This window comes from Olea europaea, chromosome 17 (genome assembly GCF_002742605.1).
Source record: "Olea europaea var. sylvestris chromosome 17, O_europaea_v1, whole genome shotgun sequence".
Classification (NCBI taxonomy): domain Eukaryota; kingdom Viridiplantae; phylum Streptophyta; class Magnoliopsida; order Lamiales; family Oleaceae; genus Olea; species Olea europaea.
The window spans coordinates 21280792-21302449 of record NC_036253.1 but is presented as its reverse complement, the minus strand read 5'-3'; the positions used below and the strand labels follow the sequence as shown (position 1 = coordinate 21302449).

At 34.8% G+C, this 21658-nt stretch overlaps 2 protein-coding genes across 2 annotated transcripts; one reads left to right on the top strand and one right to left on the bottom strand.

Annotated features, from left to right (window-relative positions):
• Window positions 1–320: 320 nt before the first annotated feature.
• On the top strand, window positions 321–2978 carry LOC111365402 (cytochrome b-c1 complex subunit Rieske-4, mitochondrial-like). Its single transcript, XM_022985913.1, has 2 exons — window positions 321–574; window positions 2170–2978. Exons 1-2 carry the CDS (start codon window positions 385–387, stop codon window positions 2811–2813), a joined length of 834 nt encoding a protein of 277 aa, XP_022841681.1. The 5' UTR covers window positions 321–384; the 3' UTR covers window positions 2814–2978.
• A 6920-nt stretch (window positions 2979–9898) lies between these two features.
• LOC111365709 lies at window positions 9899–10420 on the bottom strand. The gene has a single exon (XM_022986245.1). The coding sequence runs from the start codon at window positions 10418–10420 to the stop codon at window positions 9899–9901; it is 522 nt and encodes a 173-aa protein (XP_022842013.1).
• Between the last annotated feature and the right edge of the window lie 11238 nt (window positions 10421–21658).

The following is a 21658-nucleotide window of genomic DNA, read 5'->3' as shown; positions in this document are numbered from 1 at the left end:
CTACTTAAGCATTTTATACTGAAAATAGAATGATGAAACCTCAAAGCTCATTGTGGTTGACATTCTTGTTTCGAATAGCGTAGAAGGTTCTTGAAAATTTGAGATCCAAATTAACAATTAATTAAAAGTAAAATGAGTTCAACGATTCATCGATTTTTTACATGGCTTTGGAATTAATTGTTTGGTCAGTAAGCAATGAATGGTGTTACTAAACAGATTGGAACCATTAGTACTGATTCAAAACAAAATTAGATCAACTTGAAACTTTGATGTAACTTGAGGGATCGAATTTATATTTAACTTATTATTTTTTTTTTGGGAATTTATAGTATTTGTAAAGATTCCAATTTTTCCTCCGAGTGCCCCCCAAAAGAATTGAGGAAGATGTTGAGAGTAGCAAGCCGGAGGCTTTCGGTTTCTCTCTGGAGGTCCACCTGGACACCGACCTCCGCCACCGCCGCCTTTAAATACCCAGTCGGCGGAGCCACCGACCACCAGGAGGATTCTAGATCTACCATCTTCTTCCTTCGTTTTTCCTCTAACACTCATCCCCAATTTCATTTTCCTGGCAGAGGTCTGTCCTTGTACCCGATTTCATTTCTGTTTTTTATTTAGGATTTTACGATGCATTTCTCATACTTTCTCATTATTTTCCACGTTGCTATTCTTGAATTATGAAGCTTTAGTTGTTTATTTATTTATTTTATTAATTGTTGAATATTATGCCGAGTATATGTTGCCCAGATAGTTTACAACAAAAAGAGACGAGCTTTGTGTTTAGTTTGAATATTTTGATGAAGATTAAAGATTGTGTAGTAGAAGTAAATGAAAATTTTCGTCTATATATCATCTAAATCGCTCAGTATAGCAGCAGGTGCTGCTTGCAACATGTTACACACTTGCTTGTAATCCCTAGGACCTCTGTTTTTCGAACTCTGGTGTTTTAGGGTTTGTAATGAAAAAAATGTTAAGGCTTAGCCCTTAGCCCTTAGGGTCCGTTATGGGGTCATAGCTTCTTTAGCTTGGAGTTTGGACGTGCTGTTCATGAAATTATTATGCCAATATTAGGATGCTCTGAAGGAGTTCTACACAAATATGGATACCAAAATAAATTTATGTTAATGCATTTACAGGAAAGAATATATTATAATTGGAAATTGGTAAGAGGCCAGACACTTAATGTTACGTGGGTAAATGCAGCCACAATCTCAATGATTGAAGTCAATTGCCACTCTGTTCTTCATTTTAATTTTCTTGGGATAGAGGTTCTCGTATTTATGGTGCAAATAAGAGCCTTTTCCCTATGCTCAAACCACCAAGACTGAGCACTGTCCTTTTTAAGGCGTTCAATAGTCCCGTTAGATCCATTTCTTTGTAATGTGTTGACAGCGGGAGGTTAGGAGAGGAGACAATTTGTGAAGGGGGTGGTCTGTTTCCTTTATATTTATTTATTTATTGTTTAAATGTATCAGATGCACTTGATTATTAAGCATTTTTAGTGAATGAAACGCCAAAAGGACCTATTTGGTACAAAATTAACGTTTTGAAAAATAATTGCTAAGAATATTAGTTTTAAATTTGCGAATCACCATTGTACATGAATTCGCCGTTGTGAATTTAAGTTTAATTTTGTGAGCTGGACATGACGAGGAATAAGGTTTCAACAGCTGTCTCTGCAAAGGAAAAGATTTTCTATGTTTGCTTAGTGGGTGATGTGAGACAATGTGACTATCTGCCATCACTTTACTATTGACTATGAACTCAAGGTTTAGTAAGTCTCTAGTTTTGATCAATTTTTTACTGAATTTGTGTATCTTACAATGTTATGGTGACTTATTAATCGCTATTCAATGTGTTTAACTTGAAAAATCAGGTTTTCTTGAAAGGTTCCAGACATCTGTATCTAATGTATAACTCTGTAGTTGTAAGGATTTGCCTGTTGGGTTAAAAGCAATCTATTGCAAGACACGTGCTTGATTTGTTAATCAAACTGGTAATGGGTTACAGTCCTTGATGCGTGGTTGATAACTACTAACTTATTTGTTGAAGGTGGAAAAATAAATGCATTTGCATTGATTTATGTTCCTTAACTGCTTCTTCTATGTTTGTGGTTGATAAGTCCCGTTATGTTGCACAGTGCTCTTTATCCATGAATCATCTGTGTTGCAGGTTTTGCTTCTAACTCAGTTGCCCCAAAGAATGAAAGCAGTGGCATTACAGAGATTCCGGCAACTGAGACTGCTATAAAAAATCCAACTTCAAAGATAGTTTATGATGAGTACAACCATGAGCGCTACCCTCCTGGTGACCCCAGTAAGCGGGCTTTCGCCTATTTTGTCTTGACTGGTGGCAGATTTGTATATGCTTCCCTGCTTCGCCTTCTCGTTCTGAAGTTCATTCTCAGCATGTCAGCTAGCAAGGATGTTCTCGCTCTGGCTTCCCTTGAGGTTGATCTGTCCAGCATTGAACCTGGCAGCACTGTGACTGTCAAGTGGCGTGGAAAACCGGTGTTCATCAGGCGCCGAACTGAGGAGGACATTAAGCTGGCTAACACCGTTGATTTGGGATCTCTCCGTGACCCACAGGAAGACTCAGAGAGGGTTAAGAATCCTGAATGGCTTATCGTCGTCGGGGTCTGCACTCACCTTGGTTGCATCCCTTTACCAAACGCTGGTGACTTCGGAGGGTGGTTTTGCCCCTGCCATGGCTCACATTATGATATCTCTGGCAGAATTCGGAAGGGGCCTGCTCCATACAATCTGGAAGTACCTACATATACTTTCTTGGACGAAAACAAGCTAATGGTTGGATGAGAGATACCAAGTGTAGTTATCTGTTGTATAAGAACTCTGATACTCGTTTCAGATGATGGTTGTTTTTCTTCTCATTTCCTTTAAGCATATTTACTGTCGGTATTACGTAACTGGCAAGTTGCCACTGCTGTGGACTTGGTGAAATAAAATGTTTGTTCCACTATTGACACTGAGCATGCATGATTGGGAAATTTTAGTTGTAAATAATTTGATTGGGTATATTAGATTTCACAATGTTTATCAAGTCATTTTGCTCAAATCCTACACCTTGTGGTCAGACCGAGTTATTGTTCATACATATGTTGAAGACATGATTTGAACACGCAATAATGGCGGTGGAAGCAAAACATGTCTGCCTGCACGAAATCGCCGATATGAAATGGTTTAATTTGAGCTAAATCAGATCGTTGTAAAAGGGTTTGGTTTAAATTTCCATCATTTAAAAACTATTTAAAATTGAGTTTATTTGGTTTAGATTTCCATCATTTACGAACTATTTAAAATTGAGTTTGTTAAAGGTTAAAGGCTACAATTCTCTCTCTCTTTTTATTTTTTTTCGGACGTTTGTGCCTACTTAATTTTAAGACTTACTGTCAATTAAAGTTATGCTAAGCAAATGACTAATTATAAATACTAGTGTCAAACCATTATACACTTATAGTCCTAATTATTATTACTATTGTAGTATTTACGGTCCTAATTCTTCTTTATAAATATGGGGTTTTGATTTTTTATGAAATACACACAAGTTTATTGACTTTTTTACTTCTCTCTCTCTCTCTCTCTCTATTTTATAAGAATTAATCTATTTGTACCAAATGTCTTACCTAATTTTTGATCGAATTGACAAGTGGCGTCCACCTGTCCACTCCAATAAAGGCGCGACACTTGTCAATTCGGTCATCCATTTGGTAAATGATTTGGTACATATAGCATCTCCCGTTTTATAATACGTTATCAGCATTTTGCCCTTGTTTGAGTCACATTATTTTCCTTAAAATGCATTTTTGAATAGCGTATTAATGAGAACTGTGGTTAAAAAAATAAAGAAAAAAATTTGAATTTGCATGTAATATTATTTTATTGAAATATGTGTGATTGAAATGATATCAAATCACTATTTAAGATTGTATTTTTTGAAAAAATGTGACTCAAACATGACCAAAGTTTTAACCGATTAAGTTAGCAAATTGAGTTCATCTATCTGCTCACAAATCTCTAACTAGTTGGGGTGGGTAAAATAATTTTCCCTTTAATCGAAGAAAGTTAAGAAGTTCTAGTCAATTGAGTTTACAAATGAACTTTTCTTTTTAACTCAAAGAAAGGTTAACTTATTCGATCTGGTTATATTGTTTAAACTATAACAATTTATGATTAAAAAACATTTGCTTAAATGTAAATTTTTCATTCAATATTCCAGTACAATATTCTAGGAAAAAAATATTGTATTATTATATTTTAAAAAGAAACAATCTAAATCAATAATCCAAAAGAATATTGTAGCATTGTGTGAAAATGCATGTTTTATTTGGATTATTTTGTTGTTTCTAAAAAAGCATAGATTCACATAATAAAAATATTTAAAAATAATATTGCATTATTATTCTTGAAAAAAAATGTAATATATGTATATATTATATTCGCCAAGAACATTGAATTTCATATCAATGTTCTTGGCGAAATATGAATCTTTTTAACAACATTCTATAGAAATATTGTGTTAACACTCTTGAAAAAGTGTAAACCATATACATTTTAAGATTCTAAAGAATATCTTGTTGTTGCTTCCAAGATGGAAGGAGGTATCAATATATTGAATTGTGACTGTATATATTATGGAATAATTGTATTCTTAATTCGAAACCAACAAAAAAAAACTAGACATTGTTCCCAATATCTTAAATTCTTAATCTGCATATAACGGGTGGGGAAGAAAATGAAGAAAATAGTATGCGCGTGAAATTCAATAGCTAGCTTTTCCTATTGTTCTTGTTTGTCTCCTTGGTCAATGTTGGTTTAAGTTTCCGAGATTTCATGTTTCAACACAACGTAGTTAAGTAAAACATTAAAGATCCAATATCTGGAACACGTGCTACTTAGATCAAACATCTAATAAACCAACTAATATATAGGAGACATAAGCATAATCGAGATGTGGTTGATGAGTCCCAAAATTGAATAAAAACTAATCTAAATTATATTAAACCATTCTAAATCTAAAAGGCGGAATAAATAAAAAGAATAGAAATGTTGGGTTGCCTCCTAACAAGCACTTATTTAAAATCCTTAGCTCGGCTCCTGTTACTTTTAGGCTCTCTATGGTGCTTAAAATGGGAGTATTTAGTCCTGCATTTTATATACTAGTTGCACTTCTTCGGTTTGTCCTTGACTCTCCAAACAATCATGTTTCCATTGTTATTCTTACCAATAATTCCTCCTGCGTTTAGCCTATCTTTGTAGTTTTTCCAGTGATCCAATAGTTGGCAATCCTGCAAGTATGAGTGTTGGTTGATTGGATTCTCCATAGTGAAGCTCTGCTACTTATCCTCCACCCTGAGCACTATCTCATTAGTATTAAATCTAGCAACGCTCAACTTATAGACAAGAATGGCCTTCCCATGATTATTGGCATTTGATATGCCTCTTCTATGTCTAGAATGATGAAGTCGGCTGAAAAAGTAAACTCCCTCGCCTTGTAAGCATGTCTTCAACTACTCCGTATGTGTGTTTCAGTGATCGATTTGCCAGCTAAAGGATAAGAGATGCCGCCTTAAGGTCTCCTAATCCAATTTCCTGTAAAGAGGCAAGAAAATTAAATTAATACTTGCTCCTGAATCAATCAAACAATTTATATTATGTAAATTTTCTATGAATCAAGGTAAAGTAAAACTACCTGGATCAATGGATCTTTTAGTTTGGGAGAGATCCTGTGCTGGCTCACTACATTCTTCAGATAATGCTATCGTTTCATGCTCGGGCAACTTCTTCTTTTTGATCAACATTTCTTCAAAAACTTGGAGTAGTTTGAGATTTGAAGGATCACGTTAATGAATGGAAATGTTGACATGCAACTTTTTAAGGACTTTTAGAAATTTAGTGATCTGTCTTTCCAATTTGGTGCTTTGCAGCCTTTAGAATAAGATATTAGAAATGTGAGTGAAGCGCCAGGAACTATTGCCTTAAGCTGTGAACTATCTGAGACTAATCGTCGACCCTTCTTTGTTGCTTCTTCGGACTGTTTTACATGTTCATTTCCTTTAGTAGTTATTTGAGTGTTCTTTGTCTCATTCTTCTTCGTAGTATTTTCTGGCAGCTGAACACCTCTTCTAGCAATGATGCCTAAACCTGCTGCACTGTTGGCTACCTTTGCAGTCTCTAAGGGAATGAAATGGGTGGCACATAAGCTTTGCCCACAGTGGTGGGAGTGAATGATAGTGGCTCTTTAATGATAGAATTCACCACCTCGATTGCTAGTACCTACTTTTGTGGATTCTTCTCTGTGTTGCTAGGCAAGGCACCCTATGGTCTGTTAGGTAATGCTGCTTGATAAGAGTGTAAAATATAATATTTTCACATCTTAATTATTGCATTGGTGTGATTATTTGATTATACTTTGATTCATGTTGCATTTTGGTAGAAAATGTAAAATTTAGAAGAAAAGAGAGAAAAATCAAAATAGAAGAAAGTGAAAGTTTAGGGATCTAGTAGAAAATAATCTAAAGATGAGACAGGTGATGGAATGATGATTCGAGAAAGCCAGGAGTCCATTGGGTGCAACTAGAAGTCAAAAGAAGTTAAATATAACCATAATATTTTCATAAATCAAATTCCAACCGAATAAAGATTTTCTATCGGAGATTGAGATCAACTTTTGACCAAATAAACGTTCAAATTTGGAAAGAGCTATTCTACCAAAATTTTAGCCATTTGTGTTAGCTTTTCGATGCACTTTGAATTACCTTAATCAAATATTGGAAGAGAAAGTTATGATCAAAATACTGAAAGTAGTCGCACAAAATATTTAGGCCAAAAATTTAGTTTCCTTATTCAGTTCAACCTCTTTTGGAAACAATTTGGCACACGGTTTTAAGCTCCAGACTGGACAGAACACGCCTCTCTTCACTTCCATAAAAATTTTCTCTCATTTTGGGCAAAAGAGTTCATGAATTATTTAAAGGATTTATCGAACTAGGGTTTCGTGAATTATGTGAAAATAATTTGTCAATTGGAATGAGATTTAATTATCAATATGCGAGATTAGTGATGCGTCCGAATTCCTTCAATTGGATTGGATCATCATCATCAATAATTCGTGGCTTTTTACTCAATTAGAGGTTTTCATCCCAACTCTCTAATCGAAAGATTTAACAATGAAGCTCAATCAAATTTCAATTGTAATCCTAGGATCTAGACCTTTGTAAGCAATTCCCACACATGTTTATTGGAACTAAGATTAAGAATCGACCATATAAACAATGCATAAGGCAGTAATAATCCACCAATAAAGTTGATTGAAATTGAAATTCAACAATAAGTTCAATTCCACAACAGATAAAACATGATTGAATATATGAAGAATCTAGTAAAAGTTAAATCAATTCCAAAGTAAATTCATAAAAGTAAGTCTAGATCTATAAGTGTTTGACAATAAAAATACCAATTTGCATGAATAAATGATGTGAAGTCGTCAAATCTAATGAGTTCTTTCATAGCTTCACCTAGGAATTTAGTTTTCCATCAAATTATTTAGCCCAAGATAAGAGAAAATTATTATGGAGATCAAGAAAGGAGTGTTCTGTGCAGTCTTGGGCTTAAAACTGTGTGCCAAGTTGTTTCCAAAAGAGGTAGAACTGAATAAGAAAACTAAATTTTCAGCTAGAATATTTTGTGTGACTACTTTCAGTATTTTGACCATAACTTTCTCTCTCGATATCCGATTAAGACAATTCAAAGTCCATTGGTAAGCAAAGGCAAAGGGCTACAGTTTTGATAAGTAGCTCTTTCCAAAGTCGAATGTTTACTAGGTCAAAAGTTGATCTCAATCTCTAACTGAAAATCTGGAAAATCTTTATGCGGTTGTAATTTGATTTGTGAAAATATTATGGTCATATTTAACTTCTTTTGACTTCTAATTACACCCAATGGACTCCTAGCTTTCTCAAATCATCATTTCATCGCCTGTCTCATCTTTAGATTATTTGTAACTTGGTCACTAAAATCATTTTTCATTCTTTTTTTTTTTTTTTTTCTAAAATTCACATTTTCTACCAAAATGCAACTTGAATCAAAGCATAAATATAATGAGTGAATTTTGGTATCAAATAATCACACCAATGCAATAATTAAGAGGGAAAATATTATATTTTACACTCTTATCACACCTCTAACTTAGTTATTGTTAGTCCCTAGCAATTTAATGCAGAATGTGCAAACAAATGATTAGATTGTGATACAAGTGAAATTATTAAGTTCCAACTTAACCATAGTTCATTTTCTTTTCAAACTCATCACCACAAGAACTTAACAATGCAATGATCTTTAAAATATCAAAAACACTTAGCAAATGTGTGAGTATGAGTCAAGTCATAGCCATCTTACCGCCAACCCTAACACATGCAATATCAAGTATGTTTTAAGAAAAATGTTAAACCCTATAACTCAGGGGTATCAAAATGTATAATGCGGTTTTCTCTCTATGGAGCTGAGAAAGGGTATACACTCATAACTTGGAGACTTAAATATTTATGAATAAACAACAAACAAATATTGATCACATGATAGACATACTATCAACTGAGAATTCATCAACTTCTTACCACAATCCTACTTAGGATCAAAACATCCAATGCAAAAGGTTGTAATGAGGATCAAGTTGGGCTATGTGTATAGAATGGCAAAAGGAATTCATGGACTTCCAAGTATGTAGTAAGGCATTTCATCAAGTAATTCAATAGATCAAATCCTTTATATCAATGTATTCCTCAACATTTCAATTTCCAACATCAATCCATATTCCTTTTTTTTTAATAAGATTTATCACTTCACCCGAGCACTTATAAACTCTTATCACTTTTTTTGTTGTTGTTTTTCTTCTTAAATGACATTCAATACCTACTATACACTTGGAAGCATAAATGTTTAAAAATGAATGTCTATAAACTTTATTCCAATGTAAAGAGGTATGGATAATATAGGCGCATGAAAGGAAACGATTATATATGTATATTAGTTCAAAGTGGATACTAGGGAATTATAATTATGAAAAAAAAAAAACTAGTCTGAAGACTCAAATTCAATCCTAAATTGACTGTTATAATTTTCCAAGTATAATCCACTGTCTTACCACATAACGTGTAATGTTATTCTCAGAAGAAGTTTCCAATTCATAAAATCAATGAATGCTTATTACCATTTTTAGTATATATGGCTCTCAATCCTCACCAATTCTCTCAGAAAAAAATTTCAGCAAGAGACTCCTCTAACTACATGTGTTGAACCACTATCTTATAACAAGGCTTGTGTGCACAAAATGACTCAGCAAGTGTCTCAACATCTAAACTTTCATAAACAACATTAACTCCCAGTGGCATGTCTTGTCATTCAAAAGCATGAAGATGTAGCAAATTAGGGACTTAAAAAAAAAAGACCAATCAACAAAATCAAAGCCAAAATTCCATGAAGTAATACAATTCACAACAAAATTCACGTGAAACTCTTCATCAACTAAATATTGCATTGTCCTCAATGCAAAAACATTTCTGCTAAATAAAGGTAAGGAAAGATGTCACCTGAATACCGAAGTGAATCAGTATAAGCTGAAGTAAGAGAAGCCTGAAATTTCTCAATGGAAAAGGTGATACAGAAAATGAAAATAAACTAGAATGCAGTGAATAATGCATGTGATGCAAATAAATCTAACAAATGAAAAAACAAGTTAAAAGAAGAAAAGAACTCCCCTTGGGTTGTCTCCTAAGCAGCGCTTTTGTTTATTGTCGTTGGCTCGACCCAATGTTTGCTTATTTAGCCCGTATCTAGCCAGGGCGTTGTCAATCTTCCTTCCATTGCACCAAACTCATTGGAAGTAGTCACGGGTGGTGTCCCATATCCTGAAAATAATCAAAAGTAGCACAAATATCGGCATATTTCCCATTATCATATCCTGTTGGAATTTCAAAATTCAAAAGGAAAGAGCTCAAAGGGTCAGGGTCTATAATTGCAGCTGCTTCCTCCTGAACGAGCTCATCAATCATGAATGTTTGATAACACTTGTCATCCTCCTCAGGTTGCTTCATGATGTGAAAGATGTTGACGTCCAGGGTCGTGTTCCCAAATGATAGTTTCATTAGACCGTTCCTGTAATTAATAAGAACATTAGCTGTAGCAAGAAAAGATCTACCAAGAATAATGGGAATATTGGAGTTAACATTCACATCAACTTTCAAGTCCAAAATCAAGAAGTCAACAGGGTAGTAAAATTTGTCAACTTGTACCAACACATCCTTAGCTACTCTTCTAGGCCTAATAGTGGTTCGATCAGTCAATTGTAAACTTACTGATGTGGGTTTCATCACTCCTAGCCCTAACGACAAGTAAATATCATACGACATGATGTTGACACTAGCCCCTAGATCAAGAAGAGTTTGTGAAATCACATGATTCCTAATGATGTAAGAGACAGTAGGACAACCAAGGTCCTTATACTTTGGTGGGATCTTTTACTCGATCACAACACTCACATGTTTAGCCAAGAAAGTAGTTTGCTTGACGTGATGTTTCCTTTTTAAGTACATAAGTCCTTAAGGACTTTAGCATATGTAGGAACCTGTGAAATCATGTGCAGGAGAGGTAGATTGATTTTTACCTATTAAGGTTGTTCTAGGATTTCACTATGTTGTCCGATTGGTTTCAAGGTAGACTTGAGAGCTTGAGGGAATGGTACTCTAGATGGATTCATCTACTACTTCTTCACTGGGGCTACTCTCATTAGCCTCACTTGATTCTTTTTCATTCTCCCTAGATTGAATGGCTGGTTCAATGACTTTCCCAGATCTAGTGATTATGACATTTACTTCCTTAAAGTTAATCTCTTCCGATCCTAAAATTTGTGTCATGTGTTGCCCCTTTGGATTTGGTTGAGCTTGAGCTGAAAATTTTTCATGTTCCCCTACAGTTAAAGCATTGATTAGTTTGGATACATGATTCTTTATCTCTTTGTTTTTCTCAACTAATTAGTCAATCATAGTCTCAAAATTTTTTATTTGTTTTACCCTGTGCCTTAATAAATACATGTAAAATATCTTCTAAGGAATTCCTGGAGGATGTGGTTTGATGTGGGAGTGCATTGTCACTATATTGGATTGGGCATGTTGTTGGTTTTTAGACTTTCAGCTAAAGTTGGGGTGATTCCGCTACCTTGGGTTGTAAGTCTCGGGGTAAGGGGTATAGGGCTTTTGATATACGCCTGAGCATTACAATGTTCCTCATAAAGTCCCCTCATTTTAGCATAAGTAGCACACTCCTGTGCTAGGTGACCACTCTTTCCACACACAAAACAAGGCTCTAAAGACTCAACACTGGAAACAGATCGAGTGCACGTAGGTTTTCAAGTTCTCTAATGAGGGCTTCTACCTTTGCTCTAAGGTTATCTTTCTCTCTAAGATGATAAATACCTGTGCTATTCGAGTTTTCAGTGGGTCGTGACCTAATGGTATTCTGAATGGCACTAGGTCCAATCCAGGTATGGGCTTTCTCAGCTAAGTCATCTAGGTAGTCTATAGCCTCATCCGGATATTTTTGTAAAAATTCAGCATTACATATCATTTCAATAAATTGACGCTCCCTAGGTAAAAATCCCTCATAAAAATAAATCACAATACCCCAACTTTCATAACCATGGTGGGGACAGAGGGCTTGCAATTCTTTGTACCTTTCCCACGCTGGATATAAAGTTTCACTCTCCTTTTGAGTAAAAGAAGAGATTTGCTTTTTCAATGCAGTTGTTTTGTAGTTGGGAAAGTACTTGCCAAAAAATGCTTGAGTTATTTCAGCCTAAGTCCCAATCGAACGTGGTCTCAATGAATATAGTCAGCTTTTTGCTCTTTCTTTAAGATAGAACGGGAAAAATTTAAACCTAGTTGCATCCATTGTACCACGTTGATTGTGAAAAGTTGCAACCACTTCTTCAAATTCTCTAATATGCACGTATGAGTTTTCATTTTCAAAACTGTGAAAGGTGGAAAGAAGTTGGATTATTCTCAGTTTAAGGTCCATAGGTGGTATATTAGGTGGAAATATAATGTATGATAGTATAAATGTGCGTGCGGGGTGAAGATAATCATGCAAGGTCCTAGTGGGTGCCTCTTCATGTTCACTATCAGTCATTGTGTTGTGTGATATGATGTGCGTGCCAATAGATTCAGTATTAAAGAGAGGGTTAGGAAGAGATTCAAACACTGATTGCGGCCTTGCAATGAATCGTCCCTACTCATCTCGATCTTTGTTCATAAAACACCAAAAAATATGAAATTTCGTGAGAAACAACAGAATAAAATTAAACTAACTAAAAAAATGTAAAAGAGGAACGAAGTTGCTCTCATTCCAATTGAAAATTATTTTCACATAATTCACGAAATCCTAGTTCGATAAATCCTTTAAATAATTTGTCCATCTCCCTGTGGAATCGACACCCTAAAGTTGTTCTACAACTACCGCGTTATTCTTTGGGCATAATCAAATTTTGGTGTTATTGCCGGGGAGATGATACAAATAATTGAAAGATTCTCGAGCAAAAGGGTGACTTTATTCCTCTTCTACATTTTTTAGTTAGTTTAGTTTATTTTCTTAGTTATATTTTTATTCTCATCTAGTTTCATTTTTTGTGTTTTATGAACAGTCATCGAGACAAGCGAGGGCGATTCATTGCGAGGCCTCAACTAGTGTTTGAATCATTTTCTAACCATTTCTTTGATACTGCATCTATTTCCATGAACACCACATCACATAACACAATGTTTGATAATGAAAACGGCTATGCATCTTATAGGACTTTGCATGATTATCTGCATCTCACATGCATATCCACACCATCATGCATATTTTTTCCACCGACATGCCACATATGGAACTTAAATTGGGAATGATTAAACTTCTTCCCACTTTTCATGGACTTGACAATGAAAACCCATACGTGCATATTAGGGAATTTGAGGAAGTGGTTGCTACCTTCCACAATCAATATGTTACAACGAATGCAGTATTCAAAAAAAATTCTGTTCTCTCTTAAAGAAAGAGCAAAAAGTTGGCTGTATTCAATAAGACCACGTTTGATTGGTACTTGAGCTGAAATGACTCAAGCATTCTTTAATAAATACTTTCCCTACTATAAGACTAGTGCCTAGGGATGTAAACGAGTCGGGCCGAGCTGGTTTGCGAGCCTAAAATTTCGGCTTGGGCTCGGCCCGGTTAAAATGGCCGAGCTTTTTTGTGGGCTCGCTCGGCCAAAAAAAAATAGGCTCGGGCTTTTTCCGGGCTGAGTCGGGCAAGCTCGTTTTCTCCCCTATTTTTTTTCTTCTACTGCCTTTTAAGGCTCAAATTTTATCTAATTTTTTTTAAAGCTCGCGAACTCACGGGCCGGCTCGGGCAAAGCCCGTGTCCCCAAAATGGGGCTCGACCCGAGCCTAAGTTCGGGTCTACCGATCTCCGAGTCGAGTCACGGGCGGCCCGAGCCAACGAGCCCGATTGCCATCCCTACTAGTGCCCTTAAGAAGCAAATTTCATCTTTCACTCATAGTGAGACTTTAAATGTACAAAGAATTGCAAGCCCTCTGTCCCCACCATGGTTATGAAAGTTGGTGCATTGTGAGTTATTTTTATGAGGGATTATTACCTAGAGAGCGTCAATTTGTTGAAATGATGAATTTTTGCAAAAAGATCAGGATGAGGCTATAGACTACTTAGATGACTTAGCTAAGAAAGCCCATACCTGAACTAGACCTAGTGCCACTAAGAGTACTAATAGGTCACGACCCACTGGAAACCCGCATAACACAGGTATTTATCATCTTAGGGAGGAAGATAACGTTAGAGCAAAGGTAGAAGCCCCTACTAGAGAACTTGAAAACCTGCGCGCTAAAGATTCAAAACCACTCGATCTATTTTCTGTGTTGAGTCTTTAGAGCCTTGTTTTGTGTGTGGAAGGAGTGATCACCCAGCGCAGGAGTGTGCCACTTATGCTGAGATTAGGGGACTTTATGAGGAATATTGTAATGCTTTAGGCATATATCCAAAGCCCTACACCTCTTACTCCGAGACTTATAATCAAGGGTGGCGAAATCATCACAACTTTAGCTGGAAGTCTGAGAACCAAAAACCTACCCAATCCAATAGAGCTTACAATGCACCCCCACATCAACCCACATCCTCTAGGAATTCTTTAAAAGATACTCTACATGCATTTATAGAGGTACAGGGTAAAACAAATCAAAAATTTGAAACTATGATTGGCCAATTAGTTGAGGAAAACAAAGAGATAAATAATCATGTATCCAAACTAACTAATGCCTTAGCTGTAGGAGAACGTAGGAAATTTTGTGCTCATGCTCAACCAAATCTAAAGGGGCAACACATTTCAAAAACTTCGAGATCGGGAGAGACCAACTTAAGGAAGTAAATGTCATAACCACTAGATTTGGGAAAATCATTGAACCAGCCATTCAATCTAGGGAGAATGAAAAAGAATTAAGTGAGCCTAATGAGAATAGCCCTAGCGAAGAAGTAGTAGAAGCTCCAGTTAGGGTACCTTTCCCTCAAGCCCTCACATCCACCTCGAAGTCAACCACTTAACACAATGAAATCCTAGAGCATCTTAATCAAGTAAAAATCAATTTGCCTCTCTTGCACGTGATCTCTCGAGTTTCTACATATGCTAAAGTCCTTAAAGATTTATACACTGTGAAAAGGAAACATCATGTCAAGAAAATCGCTTTCTTGATCGAACAAGTGAGTGATGTGATAGAGCAGAGGATCCCACCAAAGTATAAGAACCTTGGTTGTCCTACCATCTCTTGTGTCATTGAGAACCATGAGTTTGCACAAGCCCTTCTTGATTTAGGAGCTAGTGTTAACCTCATGCCTTATGCTATATACTTATTGTTAGGTCCTGGAGAGATGGAATCTATCTTAGTGGTCCTTCGGTTAGCTGACAAGTCCACCATAAGACCTATGGGAATAGTTGAGGATGTGCTAGTACAAATTGATAAATTTTACTACCCTATGGATTTTTTGGTCTTGGATGTGAATGTTAACTTCAAGATTCCCATTATTCTTGGTAGACCTTTTCTTGCTACAGCTAACGCTCTTATCAATTGCAGGACTGGTTTGATGGAGCTATCTTTTCGAAACACGATCTTAGATGTCAACATCTTTCACGTCATGAAACAGCCTAAGAAAGATGATGAGTGTTATCAAACATACATGATTGATGTACTCGTTGAGGAGGAAGCTCATGCGCTTATTGACCCCAACCCTTTAAATTCTGAAATTTTCGAAGGGTATGATAATGGGAAATATGCTGATATTTGTGCTGCTTTTGATTATTTTCAGGATTATGGAATATCACCGGTGCTTATCTCCAATGAGTTTGGTGTAATGCAAAGAAGATTGCAAATGCCCTGGTTGGATACGGGCTGAAGTCTGGGTCGAGCCAACGACAATAAACAAATGTGCTGCTTGGGAGGCAACCCAAGGGGTGGCATTTCCTTCTCTTTATTTTTATTTTTGCATTCTTTTTAGGTTTATTCCATGCATTATTCATTGCATTCTTCGATTTATTTTCATTTTTTGCATCACCCTTTCCATTGAAGACTTTTATGCTTCTTATAATTCAACTCATGTTATTCATTTCGACACTCAGGTGACATCTTTCCTTACCTTTATTTGGCAGAGATGTTTTTTTGCATTGAGGACAATGCAATGCTTAATTTGGGGAAGAGTGTATTTGAATTTTTTTGTGAATTGCATGATTTTTTTATGGAATGTTGGTTTGTTTCGCTGAATAGGTCTAAAATTTTTCCTTAAGTCTCTATTTGCTATATATTCATATTCTTGAATGACAAAATATGCCACTAAAAATTAATGCTGTTTATGAGAGTCTAGATGTTGAGATACTTGCCGAATTATTTTTGTGTACACGAGCTTCGTGGTAAGATGGTAGTTTAACTCATGTAGCTAGAAGAGTCTCTTGCTAGAGTTTTCATGTGAGAATTGGTGAAGATTGAGAGCCACAATATACAAAAAAAGGTAATAACCGTTCATTGATTTTGTGAATTGGAAACTCTTTTGAGAATAACATTAAATGGTTTGTGGTATGAAGGTTGATTACTCGGGAAATTTAGGATTGAATTTTAACCTTTTAAGCAAATTTTCTTTCATGATTATAATCCCTAGTAGCCACTTTGAGCCAATACACACACATGTTTAACATTTTTCTTCATACACCCATGCTATCCCTATCTTTCTATACTGAAATGAGACCTATACATGTATTTGTCCACCTTTTCACTTCCAAGTGTGTAGTAGGTGTTGGAGGTTTAATTGTGAAGAAAATAAGTAAAGAGATGACAAAAGTTGATAATGCTCAAGTGAAGTGATAAAAGTTAAAAGAAGAAGAATGAAAGGTTATTAAAACAAAAAACAAAAAACAAAAAATGAAAAAAACAAAAAACAAAAAAGAATTTTTTTTTTGATTGATTTTGGGGGTTGAAAGTAATGAAGAATGTGTTGATGTGATCCATTGAGAAGCTTGAAGCTACACTTGGTTATGTGTTTGGAAGTTTTTGAATCATTATATCCCTTCTTTCATATAGTTTAACTCAAACTGCATTACAACTTTTTACATTGACTGCTTTGATCCCAAGTATGGTTGTGGTAAGAAGTTGATGAATTCTTACTTGGAAGTATGCCTATCACAAGATCAATATTTGCTTGTTGCTTATTTATAAATTTTAAGCCTCCATGTTTTGAGAGTATTTCTTTCTTATCTCCATAGAGAGAAACCTGCACTAAACACTTTGAAACCTGTGAGTTATGAGACTGAACCTTTAGCTAGAGACATACTTGATGTTGCATACGTTAGGGTTGGTGGTAAGATGGCTATGGCTTGACACACACTCACACATTTGGCAAGTGTTTCTGATATTCCAAAGATCATGACATTGTTACTTTCTTGTGGTGTTGAGTTTGAAAGGAAAATGACATGTGGTTAATTGGAACTTAATAATTTCATTTGTATCATGAACCAATCATTCATTTGCTTGTTTTGCATTAAATTACGAGGGACTAGTAATAAGTAAGTTGGGGGTGTGATAAGAGTGTAAAATATAATATTTTTCCCTCTTAATTATTGCATTGGTGTGATTATTGATACAGAAATGCACTCATTATACTTATACTTTGATTCAGGTTGCATTTTGGTAGAAAATGTGAAATTTAGAAGAAAATAGCGAAAAAGACCAAAATGGAAGAATGTGAAAGTTTAGGGATCAAGTTGCAAATAATCTAAAGACGAGATGCGGTGGAATAGAAGTCAAAAGAAGTTAAATATGACCATAATATTTTCACAAATCAAATTCCAACCGCATAAACATTTTCCAGATTTTCTGCTGGAGATTGAGATCAACTTTTGATCAAATAAACGTTCGAATTTGGAAAGAGATTTTAAAAAAAATTGTAGCCCTTTGTGTTAGCTTTCCAACGCACTTTGGATTTCCATAATCGGACATCGGGAGAGAAAGATATGACCAAAATACTGAAAATAGTCACACAGAAATTTTTTTGGCTAAATCTTTAGTTTCCTATTTCCATTCAAACTCTTATGGTAACTTGATCTCCCATGAATTTTAAGCCCCAAATCGCCCCAAAACAGGAGAGAACGCCCCCAATCATCGCTTATCTCTTTTCTCTCATTTTGGGCACAAGAACTCCATGGAAGGCTAAATATTTTCGTGAAGCCACGAAGGATCTCGATCGGATTTGGGAATTTTAACAGCTTTTCATTCATGTAACATGCTTTTCATTGTCAAATAATTTTGGAATTTAGATTTCTAACTTATTATACTTTTCAAGTTTGTTTAGCTTTTATTAAGTTGTTCATGGATTCAATTGTATTTTTTCCATTGAATGGCGAAAATATTTGTTGGATTTAAAACTCAAATTGATTTATTAATGTGATTTGATTACTGTTTTATGCTTGAGGTATATAATCATTTCTTGAATCGTATTTCAATAAATCAAAGAGGAATATGTTCTTAGGAAGCCTAAATTCTAAAATTATAAGTAAAATTAAATTGATCTAGATTTTCTTCATGAATTGGTTTTGAAGTGATTTAATTCTTATTAGATTTTTCATAGAATTAGTCATGCTCTTCCTATAGTTTGATCGAATATTTATTGAATTCCTATTTCAATTAATCTCATTGGTGAGATTCCTTACTGCCTTATGCTTGATGTATATGGTCGTTTTTGAATCTAATTTCAATAAATTAAGTGTGAATGTATTATAGGAACCTAGATTTTTTAGTAAGATTTATGAATGATTGGTGTTGATTGATCCAATCCAGGAGAGTGAATTTTGATGCTTCACTAATCTCACACTTTGATATTTAAATTTCATTCAAATTGATAAATTCCTCTCACGACCACAAAAACCCAAGTTTATCAAATCCTTTAAACAATTCGTCTATATCCATATGAAATCTACATCCCAAGGCTATACTACAATCACCACGTTATACTTTGAGCGTAATCACTGCTACTATCTATCCCACCCGATCCTCTAAGGTATGTATAGAGGCTTGCTAATTCTATATCGTCATCTTAGTCTTGGTGATGTACTTGAAAAGTAGAACTTCTAAGTATTGTTTCTTTTCTTTTTGTTGCTAAATCGTTAGTGGATTGCCCTTCATCAGATTTATTTGATCCGAATTATCCACCTACGTGTAGTTAGGATGCTTGTTCAAACTCGGATCGTAGTTTTATGGGTAAGGTCCATTTTGTCTTTGATAGTTTTGCGCATAACTGACCTCTGCTAGCTAAACTATTTGAGTGGAAGCCAAAGGGTAGCTTGCAGTAATGTGATCTACCCCACAACCTACTTAAACCGGAGTTAGATGTTGTACCATGTGCACAGATTGAGTTAAAGTGTCAAGCGTTTTTGTTATTGCTTCTAACGTTGTGTCACTAAGTTTACATTATGCATCTCAGCTGCCTTCCTCAGAGCCTCCCTCTCTATTTGCTAGTTGCTTGATTCTCTGAAATCCTTTCAACTAGATCATGTGCTTCATTTCCCTCCATCATCAAAATCGATTAGCCCACTGAAGCAGTTACAGTGTTACAGAATTCTAAGCGCAATCCATTGTAGAAGAGATATATTTGCGCCAGTTTAGGAACATTAAGATTTGGATACCTCCTAAACATACCTTTAACCTATTCCATGCTTCTGAATATGTCTCAAAGTCCCTCCATCTGAAAAGATATACTTCATTTATGATTTGATGGATTCCAGATGATGAGAAAAATTTCATGGTAAATTTTCATACCATGTCATTCCATGATATAATGCTCCTAAGAGGTAGTGAATACATCCATGCTTTTGCACCCTCCATCAAAGCGTGAGGGAATAGATGCATTCGGAAAGCATCTTGTGACATTCCCTCGTAGCTGATTACTTTGCACAACATAAGAAAAGCCTATATGTGTTAATGTGGATTCTCTGTGGCTTTTTAGCAAAATCTGATGTCATGATAATTGTGGAAGAGGTTTATAACTTCTGGTCGGATGTGGAAGTTGACTTGTTCAAAGGGCGGATAAACGATCGAAGGTTGAATTGGCGCTGGCATTGGATTAACATAATCCCCCACTAATACCGGCTAAGCAGAAGGTAGTTGTTGAACTAGAAGTGTTGCTTCCTGTAGTGTATCTTGAACTTGATTTTGATTCCCAGCCATTATCCTACCTCTTTTTTGTTCTCTTCTAAGTTGCCTAAAAGTTCTTTCAACTTTGGGACTGTTGGGAGAATCTCGTTCTCATCAGGATCTTGCATAAAATGGTGAAAACTTGCAAAAAGTGATAACAAAAAGAGATCAGGTATTTCAATTAGCGCCTAAAAGAACAAAAATAAAAATAATAAAATTTAAGAAAATTCGTTCTTATTAAAAACTACTAGACTAAAATTAAATCCATTTTTTCCCGACAACGACGCCAAAAACATGTACGCATGAAATCAGCAGGCCTACAGGATCATTTACAAGTATAGCCCTTGTTTGAGCCCATTCTTTTGGAAAAATACATTTTTCAACAGTGTTTTGACATCATTTTAACCATACATTCTTAAACAAAATAATGTTACACGCAAATTCAAAACTTTTCCTTATTTTTTAACCACACATTTCCCATCAATACACTATTCAAAAAATCATTCTTTCCAAAAAAAAGGCCTCAAACAAGGGCATAATAAAGTGAGTTGTGAGTTATTGTCCCACAAGGAATAATATTTAATTTTAATTCACTAGTTACTACTAAATTTGATGTTCATGACAAAAAAAGATGTGATTTTGTTGTTATTTAAATTAATTCTAGACTAAGGAAGCAATAAAAAATATTTTGTCAAATATGTGAATGATTGTATTGGATTTTGAATATCCCTATTGCCACTTGGTTTAATTCTTGATTCGTAATATAGTCAATTTCAAGCTTTGTGACAATCGATAACACTAATGTATTTAATTCTCTTTTCAAGACAAATGAAGTTTATTCTAATTACAAATAATTATATTCCTAGTTTGAATTCATATGATCAAAATGCATTAGATTAAAGGTTATCTATGTGATTATATATGTGATAAAGATTATTACTAATTCTATCTATATATGTTAATTTTGCTATGTCCTAAACTTATTGTGGGTTTCTTAACATTATAACAAGCAACTAATTATTCAATTCATGACCAATCAATTAAATAATGCAATGGGTATGCAAAATCAATCAAGAAAATCAAGAACTAAATTAATAGTCTTAAATCAAAACAAATATGCAATAAGGTACATCATTCATCCAATACAATAAAAAAACTAGCATAACACTCTAATGATTAAATTATAAAAGAAATATTGGAAAAAATCACCTAAAATGAAGAAATAATGAAAAATGTGGATAACTCCAATTTCTTGGCTTGAATCTTGAAAAATGATGAATATTCTTCAATAAACTCGTATAATTCACCTTGATGTTAATGCTTAATCTCGTGTATCACCTTCCAAATACGTAGAATATATAGATTTTTAGGTCTAAGGGAGGTCTCCTATGTTTTAGATCGGCTTACTAAACCGATACCTAGAGATGTATTCAAAATACATTTTAAATCTCTAAGATTGGGTATAATTTAGTAATGTACCTTGTAAAATCTTAAATGTCCATCAATGAACAAATCTTTTTGAGCTCATTCTCTATTTTAATTAGTTATGAGTTATTTGTATGCACACATAGAAAGTATATCGAACAAATTGACAATTACAAGAACAATCACCTCAGACATTTTGGAATGCCATGAGAAGAGATAAAGTGAGCATGTGTTATACTTGATCCATTCACCTTGGTAAAGAATGAAGACAGGAATATTATAGGTAATCAAAATGGATTCAACGGTCCCCTATATCTATTTTAGTTGCCAAAGCAAGTTTCCGATTGAGATTGCCTAGAGGAATTAGTATAAAAAAAACTCAAGTTAGGCATCAAGGAAGGCTTTAACTAATATTTTAAGGTGTATTTAATTTATAAAATATAATACATGGCC